The sequence below is a fragment of the Stegostoma tigrinum genome, chromosome 33 (genome assembly GCF_030684315.1).
Source record: "Stegostoma tigrinum isolate sSteTig4 chromosome 33, sSteTig4.hap1, whole genome shotgun sequence".
Taxonomy (NCBI): domain Eukaryota; kingdom Metazoa; phylum Chordata; class Chondrichthyes; order Orectolobiformes; family Stegostomatidae; genus Stegostoma; species Stegostoma tigrinum.
Window position 1 is genome coordinate 19,111,774 of NC_081386.1, and position 27,315 is coordinate 19,139,088.

Below are 27,315 nucleotides of genomic sequence, written 5' to 3' on the forward strand. Positions count from 1 at the left end.
GCTGAATAACTGAATAAAAACAATTCCTCTTCAATAGATTTCCCAAAGAAAAAGAAATCTTCTTCTATCTTCATCATCCCTTTTCCTGCTACCCTCATCATGACTTTCCTCTCTTTTCTTGCCCTCTTTCCCCTTTGCTTCTCCCTTCAGTTCTTCTGTTCCTTCCCTCCATCACTTTGCCCTCCCATTGGTCATTTCTTAATGATTTGATGCTTGAAATAAATGCACAGTCAGGAATGCAGTCAGTAGAAGAGGGCTAATAGTTCTTTTTGGTGTTGGTGATAACCTATCATGGCAACCAGGGTCTTGCTTTCTGTCTCTGTGATAAGGAACTGAGTGAATGTTAGAGTTATAGAGTTAAACAGCATGGAAACAGACCCTTCAATCCAACGAGTCCATGCTGAACATAATCCCAAACTAAACTAATCCCTTGGTGCTGAACATTTGTCACAGGCAGGCTGAAGTTTGAGTTAAAAATAAGAAACACGTAAATAATAATTAGTTTTTAATTTATTACTTTGTTAATCTCCCAATTTAAAGTGGATTCTGTATTCGACCAGTTCGTGGTGGCTTTTGTTGCCCATCCAAGCTCTCCCTCTGTCATTCCAAATAAAGAATGTTGTTATGTGATTGTGCATTTACTGACCGTAAAGACAAGTTAATTATGTGGGTCCATTTGATTCACGTTAGCAAATTTACAGTGATTGGCTGCAACATCAGTGACTTCTACAAGTCTAATGAAAGAAAATACTGCCAACGTCGTTTTAATTGAGGCTTCAATGTCCACAGTGCAACTGCTTCACAAGTCAGTAAACTGGACTAGTTATGGCATCTAACCTTACCAAGCTGTTATTGTAAAAAGACAACCCTGGTTTCATGCTGCTTTGATCTCGCTTGTTTCAACAGGGAAATGTACTGATCTCTGTACTAGCTCTCAGAATTTTATTCCTGAATAGTGCCAAGTTGACTGATCTCGTGAGCTGCCAGTGAGGGTCATACCTTATGCAAGTCTGACCTTAATAATCTATTCAATGGTTCAGCTGGAATCTTTGTACCATAATCAGGAAAAAATCCTGAGGGAGTTTATTTTCACCCTGACCCAGGGTAATCTCAACTATTGTAGCATTTTTGTTTTTGCAGAAAGCATAAAACTTGGCAAGAAGTACAAACTATCTTGGAGATCTATGGCACAGAGAAAGGTCCTTCAGCCCATTGAGTCTGCACCTGTGTGCAACAACCACCTAACTATACTAATCCCATTGTCCAGCACTCAGCCCATAACTTGTATGCCTTGACAGTGGAAGAACACATCTAACTGTGAGGAGAAGCAGGGAAAGCGAAATGAATGGACTGTGGCAGATGAAATATTGTGGTGAAACCTTTTGGGTAGAAGAACATGGAGATACAATATCGAATACAAAATACAATTCAAATGGATGCCCGGGGGTGGAGGGACCTGGGGCTGGCAAGACAGGTTGAGAAAATGGCTAAACAGGTGCATGGGATCCTGTGCTTTATAAATAGAGACAAGGAGTACAAAGGTAGCGATGTAATGGAGCAGTGATTCCAGTTCTGAGTTTTTCAAGAATATGTGAAGAAATTAGAGAGGATGAAGAACAGATTTACAATAATGATTCTATGGTGGAGGGACTTAAGTTATGAGGATAGATGAGAGAAACTAAGGCTATTGGGGATTTGGTGGAGGTGTTGAAAATCACGACGGATCTGGGCAAGAGTAGAGAGAAAGAAACTGTTCTCACTGATGGAAGGATTGAGAACCAGAGGATTCTCGTTTGATATGAATGACAAAGGGACTAAAGGCTACATGATGAAGAGCTTTTTTATGCAGTATTTTGGGATCTGGCAAGCTTTAGTAGAGAATACAGTGGATTATCAAATTCTGTATTCAATATTGTTTCTCCATGTTCTTCCACCCAAAAGGTTTCATTTCACCACAATATTTCGTCTGCCACATTTCATTCATTTCACTTTGCCTGCTTATCCTCACAGTTAGATGTGTTCTTCCAATGTCAAGGCATACGACCATGGATTTCAATCAGGTATTGAATGACTCTCTATGGAGGAATAATTTGCAGGGCCATAGGGAAAAGTTTGGTGTATGGGAATAGCTGATTTACTGCACTTGCAGAGATCTAGCATGTACAGAATAGAAGGAATGGTCTCCCTCTGTGTTGTAACTATGCTGTAATTTCAGCCTGTTGGAGTCATCCTTACTGATCTATGAGCCCTAACTCAACAATGTCTGCGTTGGTTGAGAAAGTTCTGACATATTTTGATATGACATGCATGATGTTGCTCTCTTGGTGATTATATCATTGTTTCTTCATGAGATACTTATCAAATGACCGGGATTGTACTTTTTTCAAAGAACTAGTTAAGAGGTTGCAAAATGCTTTAGGACATTCTAAGAATATGACAGATGTCAGATCAATGCAAGTCTTTATTTTTCATATCTAACCCTAGCAGAGTGATCTTGGGCAGTTTATATTGTCCACTGGTGTACTTGAACTTTAAACAAAAACAAAGTAGATATCATAATTCGGGTTTCAATGTCCACAGCGCAACTGCTTCACAAGTCAGTAAACTGGACTTGTTACAGCATCTGACCTTATCAAGCTAAGACTAATTCGATATTAGGAAGTTCGCTGCTTTGCTTTACAGAATGGGACTTACTGCATAATAAATGTGGTGATCATTATGCCAGGCAATATTCTACAAGAATAATTCTTGATCTAAGTTCATCTTTCTTTACATTATCAATCTCAAATGTGCGTGTGTGTCTGCTGACCATGTTCAACAGTCCTTATGACACATGAAATGGATCAGGGAAGTAGAAATTATCATAGTGAATGATTATTTGCTCTTTGTTAGCCATATCTGAGAGGCCCATTTCTTTTGTTTTCAGTTACTGGCTGAGAAAGCAGTTTAAATTAAGGTGTCGAGAAAAACATGCCTTGGGAAAGGACCAGGTACAGCCTCAGCACACAATGTACTAGCTGCTAGAATTAATCAATAAAAATGTCAAGCCTAAATGTTACACAAGGTCACACTGAGCCTAAGTGAGGTCTATAAAAGAATGAATTTGCCCTCTCCTCTGATCATTAGTTTAGCCATATGACAAGCATTCGAGGTCAGCACACTGCAATATACTGTTATAATTTAGTGCGATATGTCAATGAATTTTGGACTTTTCTAACTTTCAGTATGTTGGGATTTGAAAAAGGGTTTGGACATTCATGCCAACAGTTAGTTTTAAGCACTAAGTGCTGTATTCGTTGAAAGAGGATCTGCCAGTGCAGCACGAACTGTTTTTTGTGTAAGATGAAATTTCTTTGCATCCCATATCAGGGCTAGAGAGACAAAGCTTGGTCTTTCTCCTCTTTCTTGGTCCTTTATTCACCTCTTTTCCCCCACTCAAACTCTCCTTCTGAAATCCTTCAGGTGCCCAGAAATGGGAATAGTAGTCGCAGTGGAATTGAATTGTTTTATATAGGCTGAGCAAAACATTTTGGCTTTTGTACTCTGTGCCTCTATTTGTAAAGCCAATTGAAAGCTCTAATTTCAGTAAGATGCACTTTACAAATGCTACTGTGTCAGACAATTACACAAAATTTTGTTATTCATATTCAAAGAACCAGCTTTGCTCCTTTGACCCTGGCCCTATGCAATATCTAGACAGCAACATCTAAATGACTTGAATCTTGCAAGCAAGTGCAACTGAGAATACCTTGAATTAATAGCAATGTATTCTATTTGTGCATGACTCTTGTTTTGACTTCCAAGTTTAAAATGGTGAAAATTTCTAGTAACAGCAGCAATTAATTCACATGTTCACACAGGCTGTCTTCGTGAACAGAAAAAAATACACCCTGAATTGAGTGATTAAATATGTTTTCAATTTGAGTTGAAACTACCTAGACTAAAAAATTCCCAGCATAGTGCATATAATGGGAGAGGAAAGTAATTCAGATGCTGAAAGTCTGAAATATAAACTGAAATAGCTGAAACTACTCAGCAGGCCAGGCAGTATCTGTGGAGAGAGAAACAGTTAGCATTTCAGATCCACAATCTTCAATAGTTTTGATGAGAAGTCACTGACTTTCCCTCCATACAGATGCTGCGAGTTATGTTGAGTATTTACAGCACTTCACGTTTCTGTTGACACAGACACCAATCCCTTTTACCAAACACTAAAAAGCAATGCGACTTGCTGTGATCCTTTCATTTCCCTTCAGCACAAATGCCAGCAGCAACTTGAGCTCTGTTTTGGTACAGTGTTAAACATGAATTTCAAAAAGAGAAGTTAAGATACAAAGAAAACATAAATTGCTGAGCAAAAAATATTTTAAATAATCAGTGCCAAAGTAATGTATTGATAGTTTCAAAAGTGGGTGCATTAAAAAAAATTAGAAATAGCAAGCAACAGAGCTAACTAATAAAAACTTTTTTTATCTTTTTCACTTAAGGGCTTGAGCTAAACTGAGACAGCAAAGTCCCAAGTCCTGGTCATGAGATGGGAACAGAAGCAAGCTGGGGAGTTGGATTTAAAAACCAGTGACTTTACACTCACTTGTCATGGTACACACTCCAAGCTGGTTTTGGCAGAATTCTTCTCATCGGGAGCTCAGAAACAGTTTGCCTTTCAGCCTGGATTTTTCTCCACAGACACTTACTTACATCCACACTTACAATCTCACAGTCACTCACACTTGTACTCGCTTACACACTTGCTCACATTTACTTACTCACAGTTGCACACTTACACTCACATTTTTACACTGACTCACTCACACATACTTACACTAGCTCACACTTACTTATTTACACTCGCTCATACCTACTCACATACTTAGTTACCGAAACTTGCTCACACTTACTTACACTCACACACTTACACATACCTAAGTGTACTTTACCACACTCACACTCAACTGAGTCTAGTTATGTCAAAGTGATGTTACAGTTGAATCATGATTTCCATGTGAACCTTTTTTGAAACATTCATTCATAGGAGATGGGTGTCACTGGTAAGGCCAGTGTTTATTGGGTCCTGAGCAGTTGGACAGAATTTCAGAGAAACTGCTCACATGCTATGTGCAGTTAACCAGATGTAATCTTGTAACCACTTGTTCAAATTTTAAAAACACAAGTGTCGAATTTGCAACGATAGCAAACCACTCAGTATGTATATTTACTATGGACTGTGAGAGAGAGAGAAATTAGTGAGGTATAACCCATCTAATGCTTTGAGTTGGTAACTAACTAGTGAGTTACCTACTGATTGTGGCAGCACCTGATAGAAACATGTAGAATGTATATGTACAACTTAGACACTGGATCATGACTAACTCCAAGACTACAGAGAGAAACAGCGTATGCAGCAGCCACTAACCTTTTCCTTTGATAATAAAATGTGAGGCTGGATGAACACAGCAGGCCAAGCAGCATCTCAGGAGCACAGTGCTCCTGAGATGCTGCTTGGCCTGCTGTGTTCATCCAGCCTCACATTTTATTATCTTGGAATTCTCCAGCATCTGCAGTTCCCATTATCTCTAACCTTTTCCTTTGGCCTGTTTATCTGGTGTCTGGATAAGGAACAGATGCAGACACTGAGATGAAATTATCCTTTCATCTCTGTATAGGCTTCAGCTCACAGCGAGTCACCAAATGGCAGTGGGAACATGGATTCACATGCACCATTCATTGGTGAGGGAACCCTCTCAGAAGGCTGTTTTCGGTAACGTAGCTCTGACAATTCAATGGATTTACAAGTGTGGGGTCAAAAGAGGTTTAGAAATTGACAAAGAGATGGGCTTGGGCCTGGGCCAGGGCTTACATACTATCAGCAAGGAAGTTGAGAAAGACCTTCTGGGGGTAGAGGTGAGGCATCAGGCTCTCTATCATAACCATTGTGCCTGTAAGCGGGCCTATAGTGCAGGAACCTCCAAGAGAGCAGCCCTCAAAGGGTCCTGAGCGCCGATATGAGCTAAGCAAGCTGGCTGGCACTGACACAAACTGGCATGACCAACTCATCCAATGATTCCTGTGGTTCAAAATGGCACAGCTGTGATGTGACAGGAGTGTAGAGGTGGGCACAAGGCAGCATCCACAGTGAGGTAGCAGACCATGCCCAACATAGATCTACAAAGAGATTTTCCAATCAACCTGTTCAGAAATGTTATTACATATCTCTGGAGTGGCTGGAACTTGAACACAGATCTCCTGGTTCAGAGATAGGTACACGACCTACAGACCCTGCTTGCCTGTCTTTGGAGGGCTTCAGTAAAAGATGCTCTGTGGAGGGGTTTCCCATTCTTATCCCACTAGCCCCCACACCCCCAACAATGGCTGTTTTAACCTTTTTATAATGAGAACTATTTTAAAGATGGCTGAGAGGAAATGCTTCTGTTGACATACCCTCTCAGTTCCTTATCATATCTGTCTCCAACTGCCTCTCTGAAGCTGGACAACCTCTAGATGACTAGAACACCCACGCTTTTCTCCCATTTGGACCAGGAACCCATTGCCATTCTCCGTGAAAATCACAGCTTTAGTCAAATTCCCACCAGAGTGAAGTCACAACCTGAAAGTAGTCCCAGTTCTTGATTCCAATCTGTTTGTCCACCAGGAGGGCAGTTTTACACCCTTTCACCACTGTGACCGAACAACCTATCAGGAAAACCAGTGACAGGTCATTTCCAAATCCTGTGCTCCCCACTAGGAACACAGAAAAGTAAACCATACCTTCCACCGATTTTATTTATGCCAGTTTTTGTTGCTTTACGAAAACCATTCTCAATCTGCCAACTGTGATGACCAAACTGTTAACCTGGACCCTGTCACATGTACCATGTGGGCTGCAGCAGTTGGCTTATGGTGGGTGGAAATGTGTAAAAGCAGTTTTCCTTTATCAGTCCACTGGCAGAGGTATAGGAGTGATCCTGTGCAGTTGATTTGTATATTTGATTGGAAGAATGTTGGCATGGCTATTAACCTGACTGTAATGATAATCATTTGAGAATTTGTTCCGTTTAACTAGGAATACTGAAGTTCTCAAATGGTGTGGCTTGTCTATTACAGTTTGGATAATTGATTGTTTAAATTGAAAGTGAAAGGCCTGATGAAGTCCATACTGTGGTGCAATGAAATACCAACATTTGTTTCAGATGTTTGTACTGTAAAGATTATTTTTTCAGAAAAAATGACTAGATAAGCTAATTGCACACTACACTTTGACCTGATACTCATCGGCACTTTGCCTCTTAGAGCCCAACCATTACTTCAGGAGTTAGCGCAAGGGCAGATTCAGACAGACATCCTGCAGTTGCAGTCTGTCACTCACAGCTCCACCACAGGGAACCCAGAGAGACTGCCACAGACCCATCCTCTCATTCCAGAGCCAACCATAAGCAAAATCAATTGATTTAGCAGGTGTGTCCTCATTTCCGCCATCACATCACTGCTGTAACCCCATGAAAGATAAGCTTTGTTCACTGTAATGTAGTTGTTTTTTAATGTTGATCTGTGAAATAACTGCTACTTACTAATCAGTTTGGCCCTCAAACTATTACATTTTCTAAAATTAATCTTCAAAAATGACTTTTAAAAAAGATGTTATTTCATGATATTTCAACTTTTGCCTTCACTGGCTGTGTGTGTCCTAATCTCTCTTTTGCTCATTGTAATTTTTTTTAACTGGGGTTTGATGATCAGTGTTTTTGATTGGCTGGCTGGCTGTGGGAATGATTTGATGTGATTGGCTGCTTAGTGCTTAGACCATTTGGTGAGATCATCAGAGTTCCCTCATTAGGAATCCCCATTTCATAAAAAGCATGTTTATAGGTGCATATAGAGAGAGTACATGTTTTGGCTGATTTAAACACTGGATCTCTGAACACAACTTTCTACAAGATCAGCAGTGATCAATGTTGTCTTGTCAGTGATATAAAGCAGGTTATTTTGGTTCTGTTGCTCACATTTTGCTTGCCAACACAACAGCCTTTGGAATTCAAGGTAATTCATTATATGTGAAGTACTTCAAGAGTGATGTGACAAAATGCTACAAAACCTGGTCGTTCTTTAACTTGTACAGTCTACAGCAACAACTGTATAAATAGAGTGGTGTTAGTTGGAACAGCATTGCAATCACATTAGGTTACATAGAGTATGGACTTGCTGCGCAAGTGAAACCAAGGAAGCATTCTTCCAACCTTAGACACCCTATATATCATAAAAACGGATTGATGATTCAACACAAGGTCCTTAGTACAGCAGGATTTACATTTCCACGTAGTGTATTCAGTTTCTGCCCTGAAAGCATGTAGAAGTGTTTATCAAGATTGAGTAGAGAAAGTCATTTGTGCAAATTCCGCTTGATGATTTTCTATCCCCATCCAATTAGGAAGTGTGACATCTTGTAATGTAACTAGTTACATTAGTCAATACTGGTACTTGATTTATTAGCTGCTTCCACATGCACTGAGCAGAAACTACTTCCAGTGATTTTAACGTAGACATTATCTGTTGTGCAGTCATCTTCCTAAAGCCAGTGCATGTCATATGAGTTGTTGAACATTTAATTACTTTTATAGTACCATTACATTTTATGTGCCTTCTGAGAGGTTTCTTTTAAAAATTATAAAAAAAAGGTCTAATTATATATCAGAACAGGTCCTTATGCAAAAGATACTTGTTCCACAAATGATGCCAACTTAGATAGCTCATGAATGACAAAGTCACAAGTGAGTAATGGTCTCCCCAAGAGTAGAAGCATTTATTAGGTGTCAAATTGACTGTAACATTTTGCATTTAGAACACACAGCTTTCTGCTGAAAAGCATCTGTTTTTTACTTCAAGAAAATTGGCTAACGTTACTAAAGTAGAATATTTTAAACACTGCTGAGGAATGTGGAACTCACTACCACACAAGGATTGAGGTGAATAGCATTGGCTCATCTAAAACACAGCTAGTTAAGTAGATGAAATGGAAAGGAAAACAAAGTTGTGTTGAATTAAAAGAATGGAAATGGGACTAGAATAGCTAGAACCCCTACAGTGTGGAAACAGGCCCTTTGGCCCAACAAGCCCACACTGACCATCCCATCCAGACCCTTCCCCTATAACCCACTTACCCCTGAACACTACGGGCAATTTAGCATAGCCAATCCACCCAGCCTGCACATCTTTGGACTGTGGGGGGAAACCGGAGCACCTGGAGGAAACCCATGCAGACACGGGGAGAACATGCAAACTCCAAACAGACCATCACCAAGTGGAATTGAACCTGGGTTCCAGAAGCTGTGAGGCAACAGTACTAACCACTGAGCCACCGTGCCAGCTCTTGTGGCAGTTATTACCAGTGGATTACTTGGCTTGTTTCTGTGTTGTTAATTCTATAATTTTTTTCGTACATATGTTTGAAGTGTTCTATCCTCTTTGTGTAAAGTTATCATAAAGTTTTAAAAAAAACAATGCTCTGCAATTTTGGCATAACGCATAGAATTCTCAAATAGTTCAGTAAAGTTATGAGAAATACATATTGTGAAAATGGCAGGCAAAATTGCGTTCAACTAGATTTTGTCAATAAAATTAAGAAGCATATGAAACAAACTGTTCCTTCTATTGTGTGATCAACTTTACTTTCATTTGTGAAACTTTAATTGTCTTACATATAGATGTTTTTATTAAAACACAGAGAGGATTATAGATGTGGGTCAAGAAGCCTGAATTTTGCAATCAGCATTGCAATTGTCCAGTAACTGTAATCTTTACACAAGGTTTACAGATGCTGGTTTGTATTTCTGATTTTGATATAATGTATGGTTTGGTTAAGGGCTCATACGGTTGGAGGTGGGAGAAGACTACATAAGATCCCTTGGTGTGGGAGAAACTCATAGCAACGTCCTGTCCCTTTTTCCTTTCGATACAGTCCCCAAACAGATTGCTGTCTTGATTTGTTGACAAAATTGAGCACTATTGATAATATCCAGTTTTACAATGATGGTTACCCTCAACACTTCTATAAGTATGGAAATGCTTATTTGACTCTAATGAACTGAATAGCAAGAATATGGAAAGAAGTATGTATTAAAGTGATGGTTTGCTCCTCAGATCCCTGATTAAGACTGGCAAATTCAGCTGCATTTTGCTGTTGTTGTAAGTAAGTGATGAAAATACTCAGAACTGCCTATTGAGTGATACCATGGATAATGTATAACTGACAATGACTCAGGTGCCAAAATATTAACGGCTAATCAGTTTGCAGTTTGCAATTTTCATGACATCTTGTATCCCAACTATAGAACACACATAATGAAGTTTAAGCTGTTTTATTGAATTGGTTTCGACTTGATATAGCCAGGAGCCTTTCCAATTAGAATAGAATAGCAATCTATAGAATAGCAATTTATTGTTACATATATGTTTACAGAGAAATACAGTGAAAAGTCACCATACGGTTTCACCTAAATTAATGAGAGAAGTCATAAATAAGAAGAAAAAAATAAAGGTTCATCAGTTGAAAAGATTCGGGTATTAATCCAGTTTTTGAATTGCACATAGAAAGATCCCATAAATGACATTGAGGTAATAACCAAATAATCTGCTATGAGTAGTGTTGATTGTGGAATAAGTATTGGACAAAGCATAGAGAGAGAGAGAGCCCCAATGTTTCAAATGGTGCTTTGATATTCTTTGCATGCATTTGACAGAACAGACAGATTTGATGTTCCATCTAAACTGACACTCAGCAGTGTTGCACTCCCTCTGTACTGAACTGGGCCTACAATTGGTGTTCAAGGCTCTGGAGTGGGACTTGTATCCACTTCTGAATCTGAGCAAAGCAGTGACTACTGAGTCCAGCCTAACACCTTGTAAATAACATTTATGGTGTAGACTCTTTGTAAAGGACTTTACTCGTTTAATTTTATTTTGATCATTCAATAGATTTGGTAGAGCATAGTTGCTTTTGCATAATTATTGTAACTGTTGCTCTAGATCTTTTAACTTATTCACATTCCTCAACTTTGTTTTCTCACATGTTTCTTAAAAAAAATAATAAAATGGCTAGCGATAATCCAAAGCCACTGCAGAACAATGGCAGCCCCTAAATTCTCAAGCAGATGCCATAGTCACTTCTAAATTCTTTCAATGTGGCTTTTGCTGGCCAGGTTAGCATTTATTGCCCGTTGCTAGTTGCCCAGAGAGCAGTCAAGGGCCAACCATATTACTGTGGGTCTGGAGTCACATGTAGGCCAGATCATAAAGACGTCATTTTCCTTCCCTAAAGGACATTAATTAGCCAGATGGGTTTTAATGGTTTCATGGCCATAATCAGCCTCTTAATTCAAGATTTGCCTCAAAGTGATTTGAATCCCAATCCCCAGAACTTTACCTGAGTCTCTGAATTAATAGTCTAGAGATAATACTATTGCCTCCTCTAAACTGGCACATTGCTGAAGCTCTACCTGTGTAAATGTTGTTGCTGACTTTCCTGGTTTCATAGGAAGTAAAATGTCCAATTTACCCCTGTCTGTCCTTTCAAAGATGATGTTCTTCACCATTTTTAAATGGTTCATTATCATGCAATGCACTGGTCAGAATGTCCAGATGAGGTACTAAGATATGAAGGAGATATACTAACAGAGTCATAGAGATGGACAACTTGGTCACAGACCCTTTGATTCAACTTGTCCTTGCTGTCCAGATATCCTGAATAAATCAAGTCCTGCATTTGCCAGCATTTGGCCCATATCCCTCTAAACCCTTCCTATTTATATATCCTCCCAGATGCCTTTTAAATGTTGTAAGCCTACCTGGCAATGTGAGATTTAGAACCTGTGTCCCCACACATGAGGTTGGGGCAGCAGATTACTAGGCTAGCGACGATACAATGACACCATCAGCTTCCCAGGTCAGATACCAGGCGGCTTGATATCACACAGAATGAACAGCATTTCAAAGGAAGAATTGAAAGTAAAAATCTGTTGGATGTTGAATGAGATGTGAGATGGAAGGAGCGGGGTAAGATGTAGATGCAAAACCGTGGATTTCTTTCAATTGTAGAAGCTATGATGAGCTAAACCATCTTCCCTTCAGTCTCCAATATCCAATTTAGTAGATTAGATGAGCAAAAGATCTTGTAATTATTTTGCTTTGAACCCATGACTGGTCAGCGATGAAGTCAGTGGTTGAAGAACAAAGAAATGGGAGCAGGAGTGTTCCATATGGCTCCTTGGGCTTGCTCTGCTGTCAATGTTATCATGGCTGATCATCTACTTCAAACACCCTTTCATGTATGATCCCTACTCCTGTATTCTCCTTGTGAAAAAAGAAATCAATCTCAGTCTCGATTGTACTCAATGATTTAATGTCCCTTTGGGAAGAGAATTTGAGCTACCTTGTCTGTTAGTGGTAGAAAATTATCAGCTGCTTAACCATGTCAACCATGAATGAACTTGTGAGCAATGGAGGTTACTTGTGAGAATCCCATTCGAAATGCATTTGGGCAATTTCTAGTGAGCTCACTGCAACACTGTCCATAATTTCACCTGGATTAGCAACGTAACACAACGGCTTCTGGTGCCAACTCAGAATCACTACTGAGGGACATAGAGAAACTGACTCACTACTGCAACAGGAGGTGCTTTTCACAGGTATTAGAGGAAGACTTGCCTATGTCGAGCTGCATTGAATGTGATAAAGGAATGCCACAAGCTGACTCTGACTCTGGCCACCTGAAATGCGGAATTCTCCTGGTTAACGTGAGAATGTAACTTTGGAAAGTGTACCTGCCTGCATTTAAACATGGCTTCCTTCAATGATCAGGTTCTCCGATTTAACTGGTGGACTGTCAACAATATTTTTTTGAAGTGGAAGGGGAATGGGATCGATGTCAGACATATTTACACTTATTTGGGAGTGTGATTCTTGACTGCTATTCCAAGAATCCTGAAGACTTGAATGAATTTAGTTATGGACCATGCTGAAAATGAGTTTAAATAGAGTTAGCAAAGCCTGTAGTTATAGTGGAATGCAGGATGTTGTTGACAGGCAATGGAAGGTTTATGGAGTCACGGAGTTCAGTTCACAGGTACTTGTCTGCGTGCATGGTGATCCACAGACCTAGTAGCTGGCTTTAATGTTAAGGGCTTGCATGTTGGAGTCTCTACTTCTAACTAACATCAGAGCCATTGAAAGATCAAGTGTGTAAAGAATTTCTGAAGAAAGGTCTAGGCCTGAAACATCAGCCTTCCTCCTCCTCTGATACTGCTTGGCCTGCTGTGTTCATCCAGCTCTACACCTTGTTATCTCTGTCTAAAGAACTACTTGGTCAATGCTAAAATATGATTTTGCGATTGGTTGGGGTTTAATTTACTTATCACCTGTGTCATACATTGTGAGATGGCCCCTTGGAGGGGGGGCGTCCAACTCTACTCGATTTTAGTGTAATGCGAAGACCAATTGAAGTCAAACTGCTTACATTGCTCATGAAACCTTTCTTGTTAGGAACACATTCCAATATAGCTATATTTTAAATTTGAGTCGGGAATGATGGAGAGTTTCAAATACCGCAGTCAATTGAGCAGGTTAACATCTAAAAGCTTGCTGTCTTCGAAAGTGCTTATAATGTTTGAATGCCCAATATTTCTGAGATCAAACATTCTAAAGATTTAAAGATTTCTTTTTCAAAAGGACAGTATTGTCCATGACTTATTTGTTATATACCATCATAATTCCTTCATTTTGACCCCTTTGTCCTTGCAAATATTAGTGATTTACAGTTGCTATCATTGTCTCTCCCTCTATTTTTCTCCAGGTCATTGGTCAGAATTAGATTTGAGTGGGCAAATGTGGCCCTGCTGATAAATCCTGCAGTTGCCTTTCAAGTGCTGGAGGCTATGCTGTAGCTCAGGTCAAGGTCATAGTGGTCACTGATCTCTCTAAATGCATTCTCTGTAGCCTCGGGTTTTCTGAATGTAAAGACTGGGTACATATTTAATAACCCATCTCCTGCAACTGTACCAAATCCAGTATCAGGAGAATGTCAGCTGAAATGCTGGGACTTTTTGAAACTGTATGTGAATGGCAGGATAATTGTTAAACAAATATAATTTTCTTGTAATGCTTCCTTTTTGCTTTTATGAGCTTGATTGTTTCCATGTTTTGTGATCTGAATTCCAAGTTAACTAACTGTATTACCTTAGGGGACTGGCGGCCTGGACAGATTTTCAGCCTTTCTATATATTTGCAGGAATACAGTGCAATAACTGTGAAATGGTTTTGTCAGGAAGGGGCACAATAGGTCGATGTGTGTTGAGTTCTTGCTGCCCAGACAATGAACTTCATCTGTAACTGATGATAAATGATGTCTGTTCAATTGGACTGAGTGACCAGGCATCATGATTGACTACTGGCTATTGTGAACTGTCGTCTTTTTCGTGCATTTTTAAAATTTTTCTGAAAGATTCTTTGGCGATAGGATTGATTGTGAGACCTTGGATCGTTTTGTATCTTATTGCCTTTGTTGAAAGCAGCACATGAAAAATTGTGTCCAGCATTTTAAATAAGTGCTAGAAACACATATTTTCTCTGAGACGGTTTGATTATTGTGATATGAGCATGTGATAATGTTCACTTGAATAGAGCAACCTGGATTTGTCAAACTTGATTAAGGATACATTTTATAATTCTAACATTAACTTTACTAATATCATTTATTTTATCTAATTACCCACTTCCATTTGTATCTCAACAAATCAGTGCAATAAATAGGCATATAAAACATGAGCTACTTATCAGTTTGAATTTTGTGCAACTGAGAGAGAAGAGAAATAGTCAAAATTATTGCAATGACTAATCTATTCAGAATTAGAATCATATGTTTAAGGAAGGGTTAAATCTACATGGGTTTCACACTATTTGCTTTGTAGCAGTCCAATTTTTAAAATTTATAAGAAATCAATTTCTAAAAGTCTGAGACAGTGAATTTTACAAAGGTACAAAGGTTAACGTAAAGGGTTAAAGTCAGAATGACTTATGCATATTTATTTTGTCACATTTTCACATAATGGCAGGATGGTGCTAGGAGAATTTTTCTTTGCTTGTCGAAGGGTTCATTTAAGGAGCTGAGGCATGGACAATGTTATTATGATGATGTTTGTGATTTGAATCTGTTAAATAGAACAAAATTTATGAGCTAAACACAATGAACCTGTAAGAATCCTCCTTTCACACTTGTTCTTTCATTCAAGTCTCCAGAAGTAAAAATGGCATTTAACAGGATAAAAATCACTTTGCTGGCACGCTCAGGAGAGGATTGGGCCTAACTGTGTTAACCTTAAACTGCTACTCGATATACTTCCTCCAGAAATTGTGCTCTCAGTTGCAACCAAAGATCAGGGAAATGAGAACAGATAATTGTAAAAAAAAATTACTATTGCTCTCTCCTGACCAGAAAATGGGGAAAACAACTGTTCAATGCGGCAGTGAGCCAAACCGATCAAGACAGTCAAACCATAGCAGGTTAGTGAAGGTACCGTCTCTGTTGCACTTAGCCCTTTGTTTCAGGAAGGACAGAATTAATACAGCTCATATACAAAAGGAGTGCACATTACCCACCATGCACTCACAGCAGCCTCACTAACTTGGCTACATTGTGGAGGTAATGTTCCAGAGAGCAATGGACATGATTTCGCTTGACACTGCACATGAATACATTAATATTTGTTCTGGGTGAAAGTTAATGGTTGCTTTTTCACAAGTCCTGAAAGCTTGCCACTTTTGAGATTGATGCTGTAAATGTTATATGTAAGGAAAAGAGTGGGGTAAGTTAAGATTGCATCAAGCAAATGAAAAGACATAAAGATGCCAGTGCAATGCCTGTTATGCCCTCAGGACATCCCAGACATCCAAGTATTTTTAAATAGTAGGAATGCAGCTGTCAATTTGCATACAGACAGAACCTGCAAATTGCATGAGTTAATGACCCAATCATCTGTTTTAAAGATGTTGATTGAGAGATAGATATCAGCCAGTTCAGCCAAGAGAACTCCCCTGCTCCTTTTCAGAAAAGCATCATGGCATCTTTTCCAGGCAGCTGAGAGAGCAGACAGTGGCTCAGATTGACATCTTATCCAGCACTCCCTGAATGAGCAAGTGCAGGCCATTGTTAAATAAGAACTGATTGTATTAAACTGTTGTCGTGGTATCAGCCTGTTTGTTTTGATGGGTGAACATAGAAAATGTCAGCAATGAATACCTTTCAAATGGGCCCTTTCAAGCAGTGACTTGTAAGTAGTAAATTCTTCAAAGGGGTTCAACAGCTGCTCACTGATTTGATGCCTAGGGCTGGATATGAACAGAAAGCATCGAAACTCACTCCCACCACTTCAGCCAAAGCTTGCCAATTTGTATGGTTTTCGAAGGTGTATATATATTTTACACACAAGGCTCGAGCAAGACCTTTGCTTTCGGTGAACAACTTATATAGTTATTGTGGGTGTGTAAAAATGGTTTTGACATTATTCGATAACTACTTTGTGATCTCGAACAATGAGCAGCCCTGGAGTTTGTGTAATTTGTGAATGGCAAAGGAGTCGAAGTCAGCATTGCCTTTTACCTGGGTTTAAAACATTATTTCCTGCTGAGCCCTTACCATAATTTGAGACTCCACTTATAAACCTTGTACACTCTCATACACATACACGCCCCCCACTAACTCCACACACGTGGACATGCAAACTGTCACACACATTCGCTTGCACGCGTGCGCACACACATGCACGCACGTGCATAAATACACTCACACTCTAACACACACAGACACTCACATATGCGCGCACACACAACACAGAGTGCCTTATGAATTGCAATGTAATTGTTCACAGCTTGCCTGAACAGTACGCTCATTTTGATGTTTTTACAACACAGGTGCCTAAAATGAAACCTTACCATCAGAGACGATTAAAAGAAATCAGGCCAGATTTTGTGTTGTGCTTAGAATTGCAACTATCAGTGCTCATTGTTGTCAAGAAGAATATCAGATAGTGACATCTTGTGCAGTTAAATGTCCCTTAGAAATTCAGAGGTTACACAGTCCCTTCTCAACCTTCATTTTGCCAGTGTCTCTGCAATCACAAGCATGCAATACCTTGAAGCTATGGTAGTGTCAGAGAGAGCTGCTTTGTTCATTAGAGAGAAATGACTGGTGGTGATTTAACCCTGAGGTCACCAGGTCTGAGGTGAGGGGTGAGTTTGAGAAAGCAGGACATTCCTGGTAACCTCAGCCAGAGCAGGAATTGAACCCATGCTGTTGGTATCACTTTGCATTGCAAACCAGCCATCCATCTCACTGTCCTCCTGAAAGCACTGCTGTGGGACAAGAAGAACAGGAATGCTGCTGCTCCTCTAAATGTACACAGCCAAAGTCATATTTGATGTCGTCCCAATGATCACAACATTTAAGGAAAAAGGAGACAGAACTTCTTCCTCCAGGTTGAAAATCCCACCCCAGGAAGCATCAGAGCCTGCATGACCCTGTAGTAAAACTAATAGTTAGTTTATCTGCTTTTTGTGCACAGGTCCAGTATCCCTCAAGAGGGTCCTGTTCTGCTTTGACTGATGGCCTCAAATCACAGTACAACAGATATTTTACAAGCTAGGAAACTTGCAATGATGGGCCAGTGTTGCCCATTTGCTGCTGACCATAAAATCCAAGTCAACGTTTGCCAAGTACTGACTTTAGCCAGTTTGTAACTGGACTCATGTCTCATGTTGGGATGTAGACCTTCCTTAAGTCAATTTCTACCTGGTTGATCATTCTTCAGCTCTACAGTTTAAGAACATGGACAACCTGAATGAATCTTTTAGGAGATGCATTCAAAATTACCAAAGTTAAAGTAATTTAATAAAGTTATAAATACTGATTGTGCTGATCAATAGTTTTGTACATTTATTTACATTTCATGGAATAAAATGTATATTTGTATGCTTAGAAACCATTTTGAAAATGTATATTTCACAAAGCATCAGGGCTGAATTATAAGAGGGCTGCAGCTTCCAATTATCAATATTGGCCAAGACTTTCCTTCCAAGTTTTTTACTGTTGGTGAATCCTCAACACTGTTCCTTTGGCGGTAACCAAAAATACCTGATAGTGTTTTAAGATATCGGTAAAAACAATTAAATTACAGCTGACATGTTTTTTTCTATTCTGCCTAGTTTACAAAAGTAGTAAAATTTTGATATTTCAATTTCACATTAAGCGCTGGAGGTTTGTTAAATAAGTCATTTCAAAGTCAGGCTAAGCAGAATATCTAAGCAGAATATATTATGGAAATATATTACCACTCCTAGGTGGTTCGAATTCAAAGAAGTGTTAGAATAAGTGTATGTTTCTGAAGAAGGGTCCAGGCCCAAATGTCAGCTTTCCTGCTCCACTGATGCTGCTTGGCCTGCTGTGTTCATCCAGCTCTGCACCTTGTTATCTTAGAACAAATTAATCAGGAATTATGTCAAACGTTTTTAATATTACTTTGAGTTTTTTTGGAAGAGTAGTTATTACCACCATTTTCCTATCATATTAACTCTGGTTGCTTTGGGCAGAGGATATAAAAGTTGAATAGATTTGAGAACAGCTTCTTTCCCGCTATTATCAGACTTTGAATAGACCTTGCAAATGTCAATTCTGACCTCTCTCTCTCTCTCTCTCTCTCTCTCTCTCTCTGTCTGTCTCTCTCTGCACCTTCTCTGTGGCTGTAACAGTGTATTCTGCACTCTGTTCTGTTACCCTGATGCATTTTGTACAGTATGATCTGCCTGTACCGCATGCAAAACAACACTTTTCACTGTATCTCAGTACGTGACAACAATAAATCAATCAAGCAATCATTTTTGATTAATTAATTCAAATCCAAGTCTGAAGTAACCCACACCAAAAATCATTTTTGATTTAATCAAATGGTGTGTTTTTAACAGTGTGGTACAGTAAATTCTATTTTGGCGTAGGTTACTTCAGACTTGGTTTGGAGTTAATTTATCTGCAGAATATATGGTAAGAACTAGGAGCTGGTGTAGACTGCTGGGTCATTTCTAACCTGCTCTGTCCTTGGTACAATCATGGCTGATCTTAAAGTTTAACCCCACTTTTCCATAGCTCTTCATTCCCTACATATTAGAATATTATTAATCTCTATCTTGAATAGACTTAATGACTGAGAACCCACAGCACTCTGGAGTAGAGTATTCCAAGGACCTCTTACTCTTTGAGCTAAGAAAATTGTCCTCATCTTAATCCTAAATGTACAACTCATTATCCTGAGACTGTGACCTTTATTTCCAGACTCTGCAGCTCGAAGGATTATCCTCCTACCATTTAATCTACCTAGTCCTTTAAGAAGTCTATATCTTTCTTGTCTCGTTCCTCTAAATTCTAAGGAATATAGCGGCTAAGTCTATTCATAGAAAAATATCTTTATTCTCCTAATCAGTCAGTTAATGTCATTTTAAACATCATTCGTGACTGTTTCAGTTGCAATATTTGCTCATAATTCAATTCTTTCATCTCGGATTTGTTTCCATGTTCCCATTTAAAGGTTGAAGGGGTTTTTGTGCCTCGGTGACCAGAAATGGACATAATTCCAGAGTTGTGAACTGACCAGTGCAGTCTACAATATTACTGTGACATCTGCCATTTGTACTTCATGAGTGGGTAAAGTGGCTCATTTGTGATGCTCAGCGATCGGATTGCACTTTGACACAGCCATGCCTCCTATATTCTGATCCAAATTGATGGTGTCAGGGTGAAACAAACTGCAAAGTTCTTTCCAAGTTGCAAGGAGTGCAAAGTTGAGATTAGTCAATGGAAGAAGAAATATGCAGGTTGCAAAGTGATCATACCTGTTAAGCACATTAAGGACATAAGTGATCAGATAATAATGTTAAACATTTATCTCTCATGACCAGAGCCAGTGTATGTAACATTACAGCTCAATTATTTGACTCTGGGTAGTGTACTGTTTACGGGGCTGTTGAACTATAAATAACAGAAGTTTTTTTTCTGGTGGGGTGGCAGAAGAATATAACACTGAAATGGAGCATCACTATAAAATGGAGCATTAAATTTTTGTTAGATTTAGGAATGTATCTTAGAAGATGTTTATTGAGCAATAACACTGCCAGCTTTTCCATTCCACTCTCTGCCACATGTGTATTGTGATCTCCTTAAATCCATCAATGATGCACATCCAACAAAGGTATACATACATTTCTATCCAACAATGATGTCCATTATTGTCTAATGCATCTGCTTTGTTCCCAGGGCTCCTGTGCCAGCATTTTTAAGCTGACCATTAAGACGTCTGTGATAACATTCCACTAGAGTACTAATAATTCCCATTTTATGTTTGTGTTCATCAAGATGAAGGATGTTGATGCTGAGGAAGGCAGACACTTTACTCGGACGTGTGCAAAATGGAAATCGACACAGACAGAGTTCATCATATTTTGCACCAAGCAAACTCAAAAGTCATTTTCAGCAAAGAAATAGTTGTTCTTTTTTTGAGGTTTCTGCAAACCTTATTAACAGCTTTAATGAGTAAATCACTGACTACAAATCAGTAAAGTTAGATCACATGGGATTCAGGGAGAGCTTGCCAATTGGATGCAAAATTGACTTGACAGCAGGAGACAGAGGATGGGGGTAGAGGATTGTTTTTTGGACTGGAGGCGTGTGACCAGCAGCATTCGACAGGATTCGGTACTGGGTCCACATTTATTTGTCATTTATATAAACAATTTGGATGAGAATATAGGGGGCATGGTTAGTTACTTTGCGGATGACACCAAAATTAGTGGTTTAGTGCAGAATGAAGAAGGTGTCTAAGATTACAAAACAATCTCAATTAATTGGATCAAATGGCTAAGGAGTTGCAGATGGCGTTTAATTTGGATAAATGCAAGGCATTGCATTCTGATAAAGCAAACAAGGGTAGGACTTGTACAGTTAATGATAGGGACCTGGATAGTGTTATGGACGATTCAGGTATTCAATTCTTTGAAATTTGCATTACAGGTGGACAGAATGGTTAGGCAGGTATTTAGCATGTCTGCCTTCACTGTTCAGACCTTTGAGTAGGAGTTGGGACGTCATTTGAGGTTGTACAGGATGTCGGTGAGGCCTCTTCAGGAGAACTGCGTACAGTTCTGGTTGCCTTGCTATGGGAAGGCTATTATTAAATTGGAGAGTTTTCACAAAAGATTTACCAGGATGTTGCTGGGACTGCAAGGGTTTGAGTTTAGAGAGAGGTCTGGACAGGCTGGGACTTTTTCGCTGGAGCACAGGAGGTTGTGGGGTAACCTTACAGAGGTTTGTGAAATCATGAGGGACACAGATAAGGTGACTAGCAAGATCTTTTCCCCTAGGGTGGGGAGTTCAAAACTAAGGGGCTTATTTTTAAGGTGAGAGAAGAAAGATTTAAAAAGGATATGAGGGGCAATTTTTTTTCCATAGATAGTGGCTTATGTGTGGAATGGACTGCTAAAGGAAGTAGCAGATGCAGGTACGGTTACAAAATTTAAAAGACATTTGGATAAGTACATGAATAAGTAAGATTTGGAAGGTCATGGGTCAAATATAATCAAGTGGTACTAGTTTAGTTTGGGAACATGGTTGGCATGGGCGAGTTGGATCAAAGGGTCGGTTTCCATGCTGTATGACTCAATGACTCTATAAGTCAGTGCCATGCTATTTTCCTCCAGGACAAATCAATGGTAACTGGACTTAGCAAATGAGAAGATTTTGCATTTTGTGATGGTACCTGTAAGTGTTCAGTGTCATTACGCTACTGAAACTGAAGCTTGGGAGTCCACATACGCACAGAATAACATGAAATACAGATGTTGGTGTGCTGCAGTCACAAGAATGGGAGCAGCTTATAAATCCATTTTCTCAATCAGAAGTGGAGCCTGATGCATTGCAAGGGAGCGGTATGACAACTGTCATATGCTAGGCTTGGATACAATGGGAAATATTGCGGTGGAGATCCTCAAGCCACTGTACACAATAGCAAGGTGGGGCTTGCAGAATTAGAATGCATAATTGTGACACAGCATAGGATGCAGGCCTGAGAAAACCTCCCATTTAACTTACACCATAACATAAATGGCAGGGCAGGGGGTGTGTAGAGAGTTCAGCTCAGTTGGCTTGACAGTAGGTCTATCGTGCTAAAAGTGTGGGTTCAGTTCTTCCATTGGCAGTGTAACCATGAAGGATCCTCTTTCTCAACCTCTCTCCTCACCTGAGGCATGGTGGCCCTCAGATTAAGCTCACCACCAGTCACCTCTCTGTAATGAAAGAGCAACCCTGTGGTCTGGTAGGACTGTAGCAATAATTTATAATCAACTGGCGTAATATGAGAATAGGTTAAACTTAGGCTTTACAAGTGAGGATTCTCATCCCTTAAGATACAGTTATTGTTTGACATATATTAGTGACATATAAACAGTTATTTATTTATTGAATGCTCATTGCTCATCAACACAGTCTGTCAGATGGCTCAAAAAATGTTCTCACATCACTAAGAAAGTGAGCTGTCTGTGTGGAAATGCTTTGTTGTTTATATTGCCAATGTTCTTAACTCCTTTGGTAGGTACTCTTGATCGACATGAGACTGGTGATGTTGCAAAAGCAATCATTGCTTCATGTGATAACACATCATCTACATTTGTGAATGTGATGGATTCCGTATCTTTGGGAGTGAAACCTCCAGATCCGATCAAGAAGAAGAACACCAGCTACAAACAATCTGGCTCTTTCAAATTCAGCTCCTCTTCACCTGCGTTCCAAACTGCTGAAAGCTCCAAAACGTCTGAGAAGGTAACTGAAGTTATTTTAATAGAGATGTCTCTTGGATATCCACTGTTAATTTTTTTTAATTGTGTGTTTGCATCAGAAAGCTAAATGTCATGTGGATACTGGGATGGTGAATGAAGACTTGACATCAGTTACTTTTTATACAACCATGCCGCTTGGGCATCACCCATCCTTAATCGTCCTGAGGGCAGTTAAGATTCAATCACATTGTGTCAGTCTGGAGCCACGTAAAGACCAGGCCAGCAGATTCCCTTCCCTAAAGGACATTAGTGAACCAGATGGGTTTTTACAACAAAAGGCAGTGGTTACATAGTTGCTATTAGACAATCTTTTTAATTCCAGATTTTTATTGAGTTTAATTTCTGTCATCTACCATGGCAGGATTTGAACCGGGGTGTGCACAGAGCATTGAGATTCTGGATTACCACTTCACCACCGCAAATATATTTCAGTTTATTTCACATTATTCTGAAGCAAAACAAGACGTTATTATTTTACTTCAACCTCCTCCCTACACCAATAAGATGTGTTCTATTTGACTGCCTTATAGTAGGCCCTCCTAAACATTTCCTACAGAGATAAAGACTAATTGAGTTAATTGAATACAATTTGTTTATCTCTTGTGTAGTTCCTAAAGCTCGTTTGGATTCAGCAGCTTCTGGTACACACCCCTTAATGTTCATGTTGCTTTTTGCTATTATTTTCAACAGGCAACTGGATGTACATGAAAAGTATGGAGGTTGTAATTGCTTGCAAATTTCAGGCTCTGTGACACTATGGAGCTTGTTTGTTACATATGTGAAACTGTTAATGATAAACTGGGTCATTTGGTACGATGACCAATGCTGAGATTGACTATTATGAAGTTTATATATGCCAGGTATCACTCATAGTGAATTTTGAAATATGCAAGTTTATAAGTATAATCCATTTTAAGTGTATAAGGTGCGATCTGTCTTTGTTGTTGAATTCCTGTATTTCTCATCAGACTTTCTGATGGCAAGATCTATTACAGATCCTACATCTGTTTTGATAAAGCTCTCAAGTTTGAGGCTGCAGACATGCTGAATTCTGTTGCTGGGAATGTTTCATTGACCTGGTTTTGTAATAAGAATAACAACAAGACTATCGGCATCACCATTGTTAGGGAGGAAATCAGAGACTGCCCTCCATCATATGCAGAGTTCATGAAGTTGCTGTTTATGGTTCCATATTCCTTCAAAAGTGGTATTCTAAGAGGATCACTTTGAAAGTCTCAGTCCTCAAACAAATGAAGGGTATGAGACGGCAATGCTTACTCACCACACATGCCAAAAAAATTGGGGCTTGTTCTTACAAGGGGAAATGACATTTTAAAAAATATAATATGTCTTAATTGTAAACACTTTCTAGCACTGAACATTCAGCTTTACAAGTGTGGATTCTCATTTCCAAAGTTTTCGTTGTTGGAGATTTTCAAAAATGAAATGAATAAAATGGCTTATTTTAACTTTTCTGTCTCTTTCATTCTGGTTCTTTCACCTCTCTCTTAGTCCCATCTTTCTTTCACTCTCTTCATTTACTTTCTTGACCTGAAATTGAAATTTCAGTTTATACCTCCTGGATTAGACTCTGCCTATCTAAGTAAGCATCTTCAATCAAATTAGCTTTAGGGGCACATTGTTGCTTGTTTTTTCATACAGGCCTCTGCTCCCCTGTTTAAGCTCTCCATTAACTGCAAGTCACAGTGAAAGTGTTCTCAGAAAATCTGCAAATAATGGTAAAAATAATGAATGCTGTTCTCCGCTGACTGTTCTTCACATTGACTGTACTTCACACCGACTATAACATCTGGATTACTAATGATTCTATTTCTTTTTATTTTAAAATGCTTCTTTTAAGTATGACTGAACATTTGTTGATATTTTATTGAATCATGGCTGTTATATGACTTTGATAAATTATGCTAACTAATACTCCTCAGGACTGCTAATTGTCGATCGATGGACATGCATGATTCCACTGAATACTGCTTAAACTTTGAGTGTGTATATATTTATGGTAGTAGTGTTTAACTGTTTTGAACCCTGGAGAAAATCCTTGGATTGGTTAGGCAATCTTTATCATCTTTAAGCACGGTTCGAGTTTAGTTGTGACATAGTAAGAGAAATCATGTGAATTAAAAATCTCAGCACCTTCAAAAGTGTGTATAGAACATAGAAAATTTGTTTGGCTCAACATATCCGAGCCTGTGGTTTTTCCATCCACTAGGATCCACGCACATTTTGAAATGGATTTAATGCAGTCCACCACCATGGGAATTCTGGTAGCTGTACCCGCCCAATCATGGGAGAGGTGCCATATAAATCTCTGTACCTGGGCTCATTGACCTCTTCCTGCACGTTAGGGAATCTGTAATTCTAATGTATAATTCTACAGGTAAGGCTCCTCCAATTCTCAGGAGCCTCCGGCAGGATGTTGATTAGGCTTATTTCTAAGCCAATTAACACTCATTAATCCTGAACTATTTACTAGTGGCTCAGGGATTAAATGGAGGCTGCATTGATCTCTCGCGACCTTGGCAGGACACCCAGCAAGTGCCAGTTGCATCCTGCACAAGGGATACCTTGCCATTGGGCTGTCAGTGCCCTAATGAAGAACCCAAAATTGGGCAGATGACTGGCCATTGATAGCTGTCTCCCACCCTTGCCTTTGACCATCCTGCTTCCTCTTTCATCACCCCCATTCGGTCTTCACTCACCTGTGGCCTGGGATCTCTCTGTGATCCTTGCCTCTGGGTTGGTCTGGGGCCACCAGCAGGTAGCTGCTGCATGGCTCACTGCTAAGATTGGTCAGCAAGTCTTAATGGATCTCTAGAATCTTTCCCCCCAGGGATCAGATTATCTTATGCTCCAAGGCTAAGCAAGTTGGGAATTTGGAAGATTGAGATACGATATCTTTGAAACATACAGGATTCTTAAAGGACTTGACAGAGTAACTGCAGGGAAGCTGTTTCCCCTCATGGGAGATTCCAGGACCAGAGTCTCAGAAAAAAGGGAGGGCAGTTTAAGATTGAGATGAGGAGCAATTTCTTTCTCAGAGGGTTGTGAATCTATAAATCTTCTTGCCACATAGAACTGTGGGGGCAGTGTTCTGGTGTATATTTAAAACTGTGGTAGATAACTTGATCAATCAGGGAATCACAGATTATGAGCAAAATGCGGGAACGTGGATGTGAGGAATATCAGATCAGCCGCGATCCTGTTAATTGGTGGAGCAGATCTGAGGGACCAAATGGCCTAATCTCCTGTTCCTATTTCTTATAGTCTTATGATGTAATGGAATCCCCACCAGGGACCTCACTTGTTAGGAAGACCCACAGCAGCTTGTCAACTGCCTGAAGGACCTTGCATTTTGTGGGCCATCCCTGTGGAGCTGACGGGGGTTCCTCAACAGTCTTCCAACCACTGGATGAGGAACCTGTAAGTCTGAGAAGATCCCCACCATCCTCAGCTAATTCCATCAGCAAATCTTTGGTATTCCTTTTTAGTTATCCTTTGTTCACCAAAACCCGTTTGCCTCATCTAATCCTTGTGGTAGCAAGCTGCACATTCTAACCCCTCTCGAGGTACAACTTTCCAATTGTGGTTTTTCACTTCCACCTCAGAAGCACTGGAAATTTTAGGACTGTGCTGCATGGATTGTAGCCTGTTTTTATTAGATTTCTAACTTGCCTGCTTTATCTGTGTCTATGCATTTGCGCAAAGTCATTATTGCTCAGCATCATGAGGTTTATGTTATACCGGGGCTTATGTTCTACCTGGGTTCTGACAGTTCCTCAGAGTGCCAGGGATTAGGGACATTTCATCCTTGACCAGCTGTGGTACCGTGATATGGCTACCAGGTTGTCTCTCTACAAAGAGAACCCACCAAGGTAAAAGTCACTAAGCTGGGGGAGTGGGCAGAAGGCAGCTTCTGACGTACTGTGACATTTTCCTCAGAGGAGGTGCTGATGGGGTGAGAAGCTGGTTTCTTTGGGGTGAAGGTTGTAAGGTGCTGTTGGTGCCTGTGTAACAGAAAGACCATTAGTTCTGCAATAGGTGTAGAAGCTTGAGCATATTGAGAATAACATAACGTAGTGATAATGGAAGGGTGGTGCAACACAGCACAATGAAGCAAACTGGGTTCCCTGGACAAGGGAGTTTCGGTGTCCTCACTTGAGTAGCTACGGCCTTCTCCTGCTATTTCTCCTCACATAAATTAAGGATGACACAGTTTCTTGATCAGTCAGGGAATCAAGGGTTATAGAGAAAATGCAGGAAAGTGGAAGTGAGGAATGTCAGATTGGTTATGATCCTATTGAATGGTGTAGCAAGCACAAGGGGCCGTGTGGCCTCCTCCCGATCCTATTTCTTATGATATGCCAGCCACCCTGCTGTCTGCCT

The 27,315-nt window shown here is 39.7% G+C and overlaps 1 protein-coding gene across 2 annotated transcripts in view; it reads left to right on the top strand.

Annotated features, from left to right (window-relative positions):
• Positions 1–27,315, top strand: part of LOC125467095 (WD repeat-containing protein 72-like) — a 291,105-nt gene that overhangs the window by 87,361 nt on the left and 176,429 nt on the right. For both annotated transcript variants that reach the window (XM_048562515.1, XM_048562516.1), the window contains exon 14: positions 22,668–22,894. In XM_048562515.1, coding sequence (XP_048418472.1) covers positions 22,668–22,894 — 227 coding nt within the window. The remainder of the gene's footprint in view (positions 1–22,667; positions 22,895–27,315) is intronic.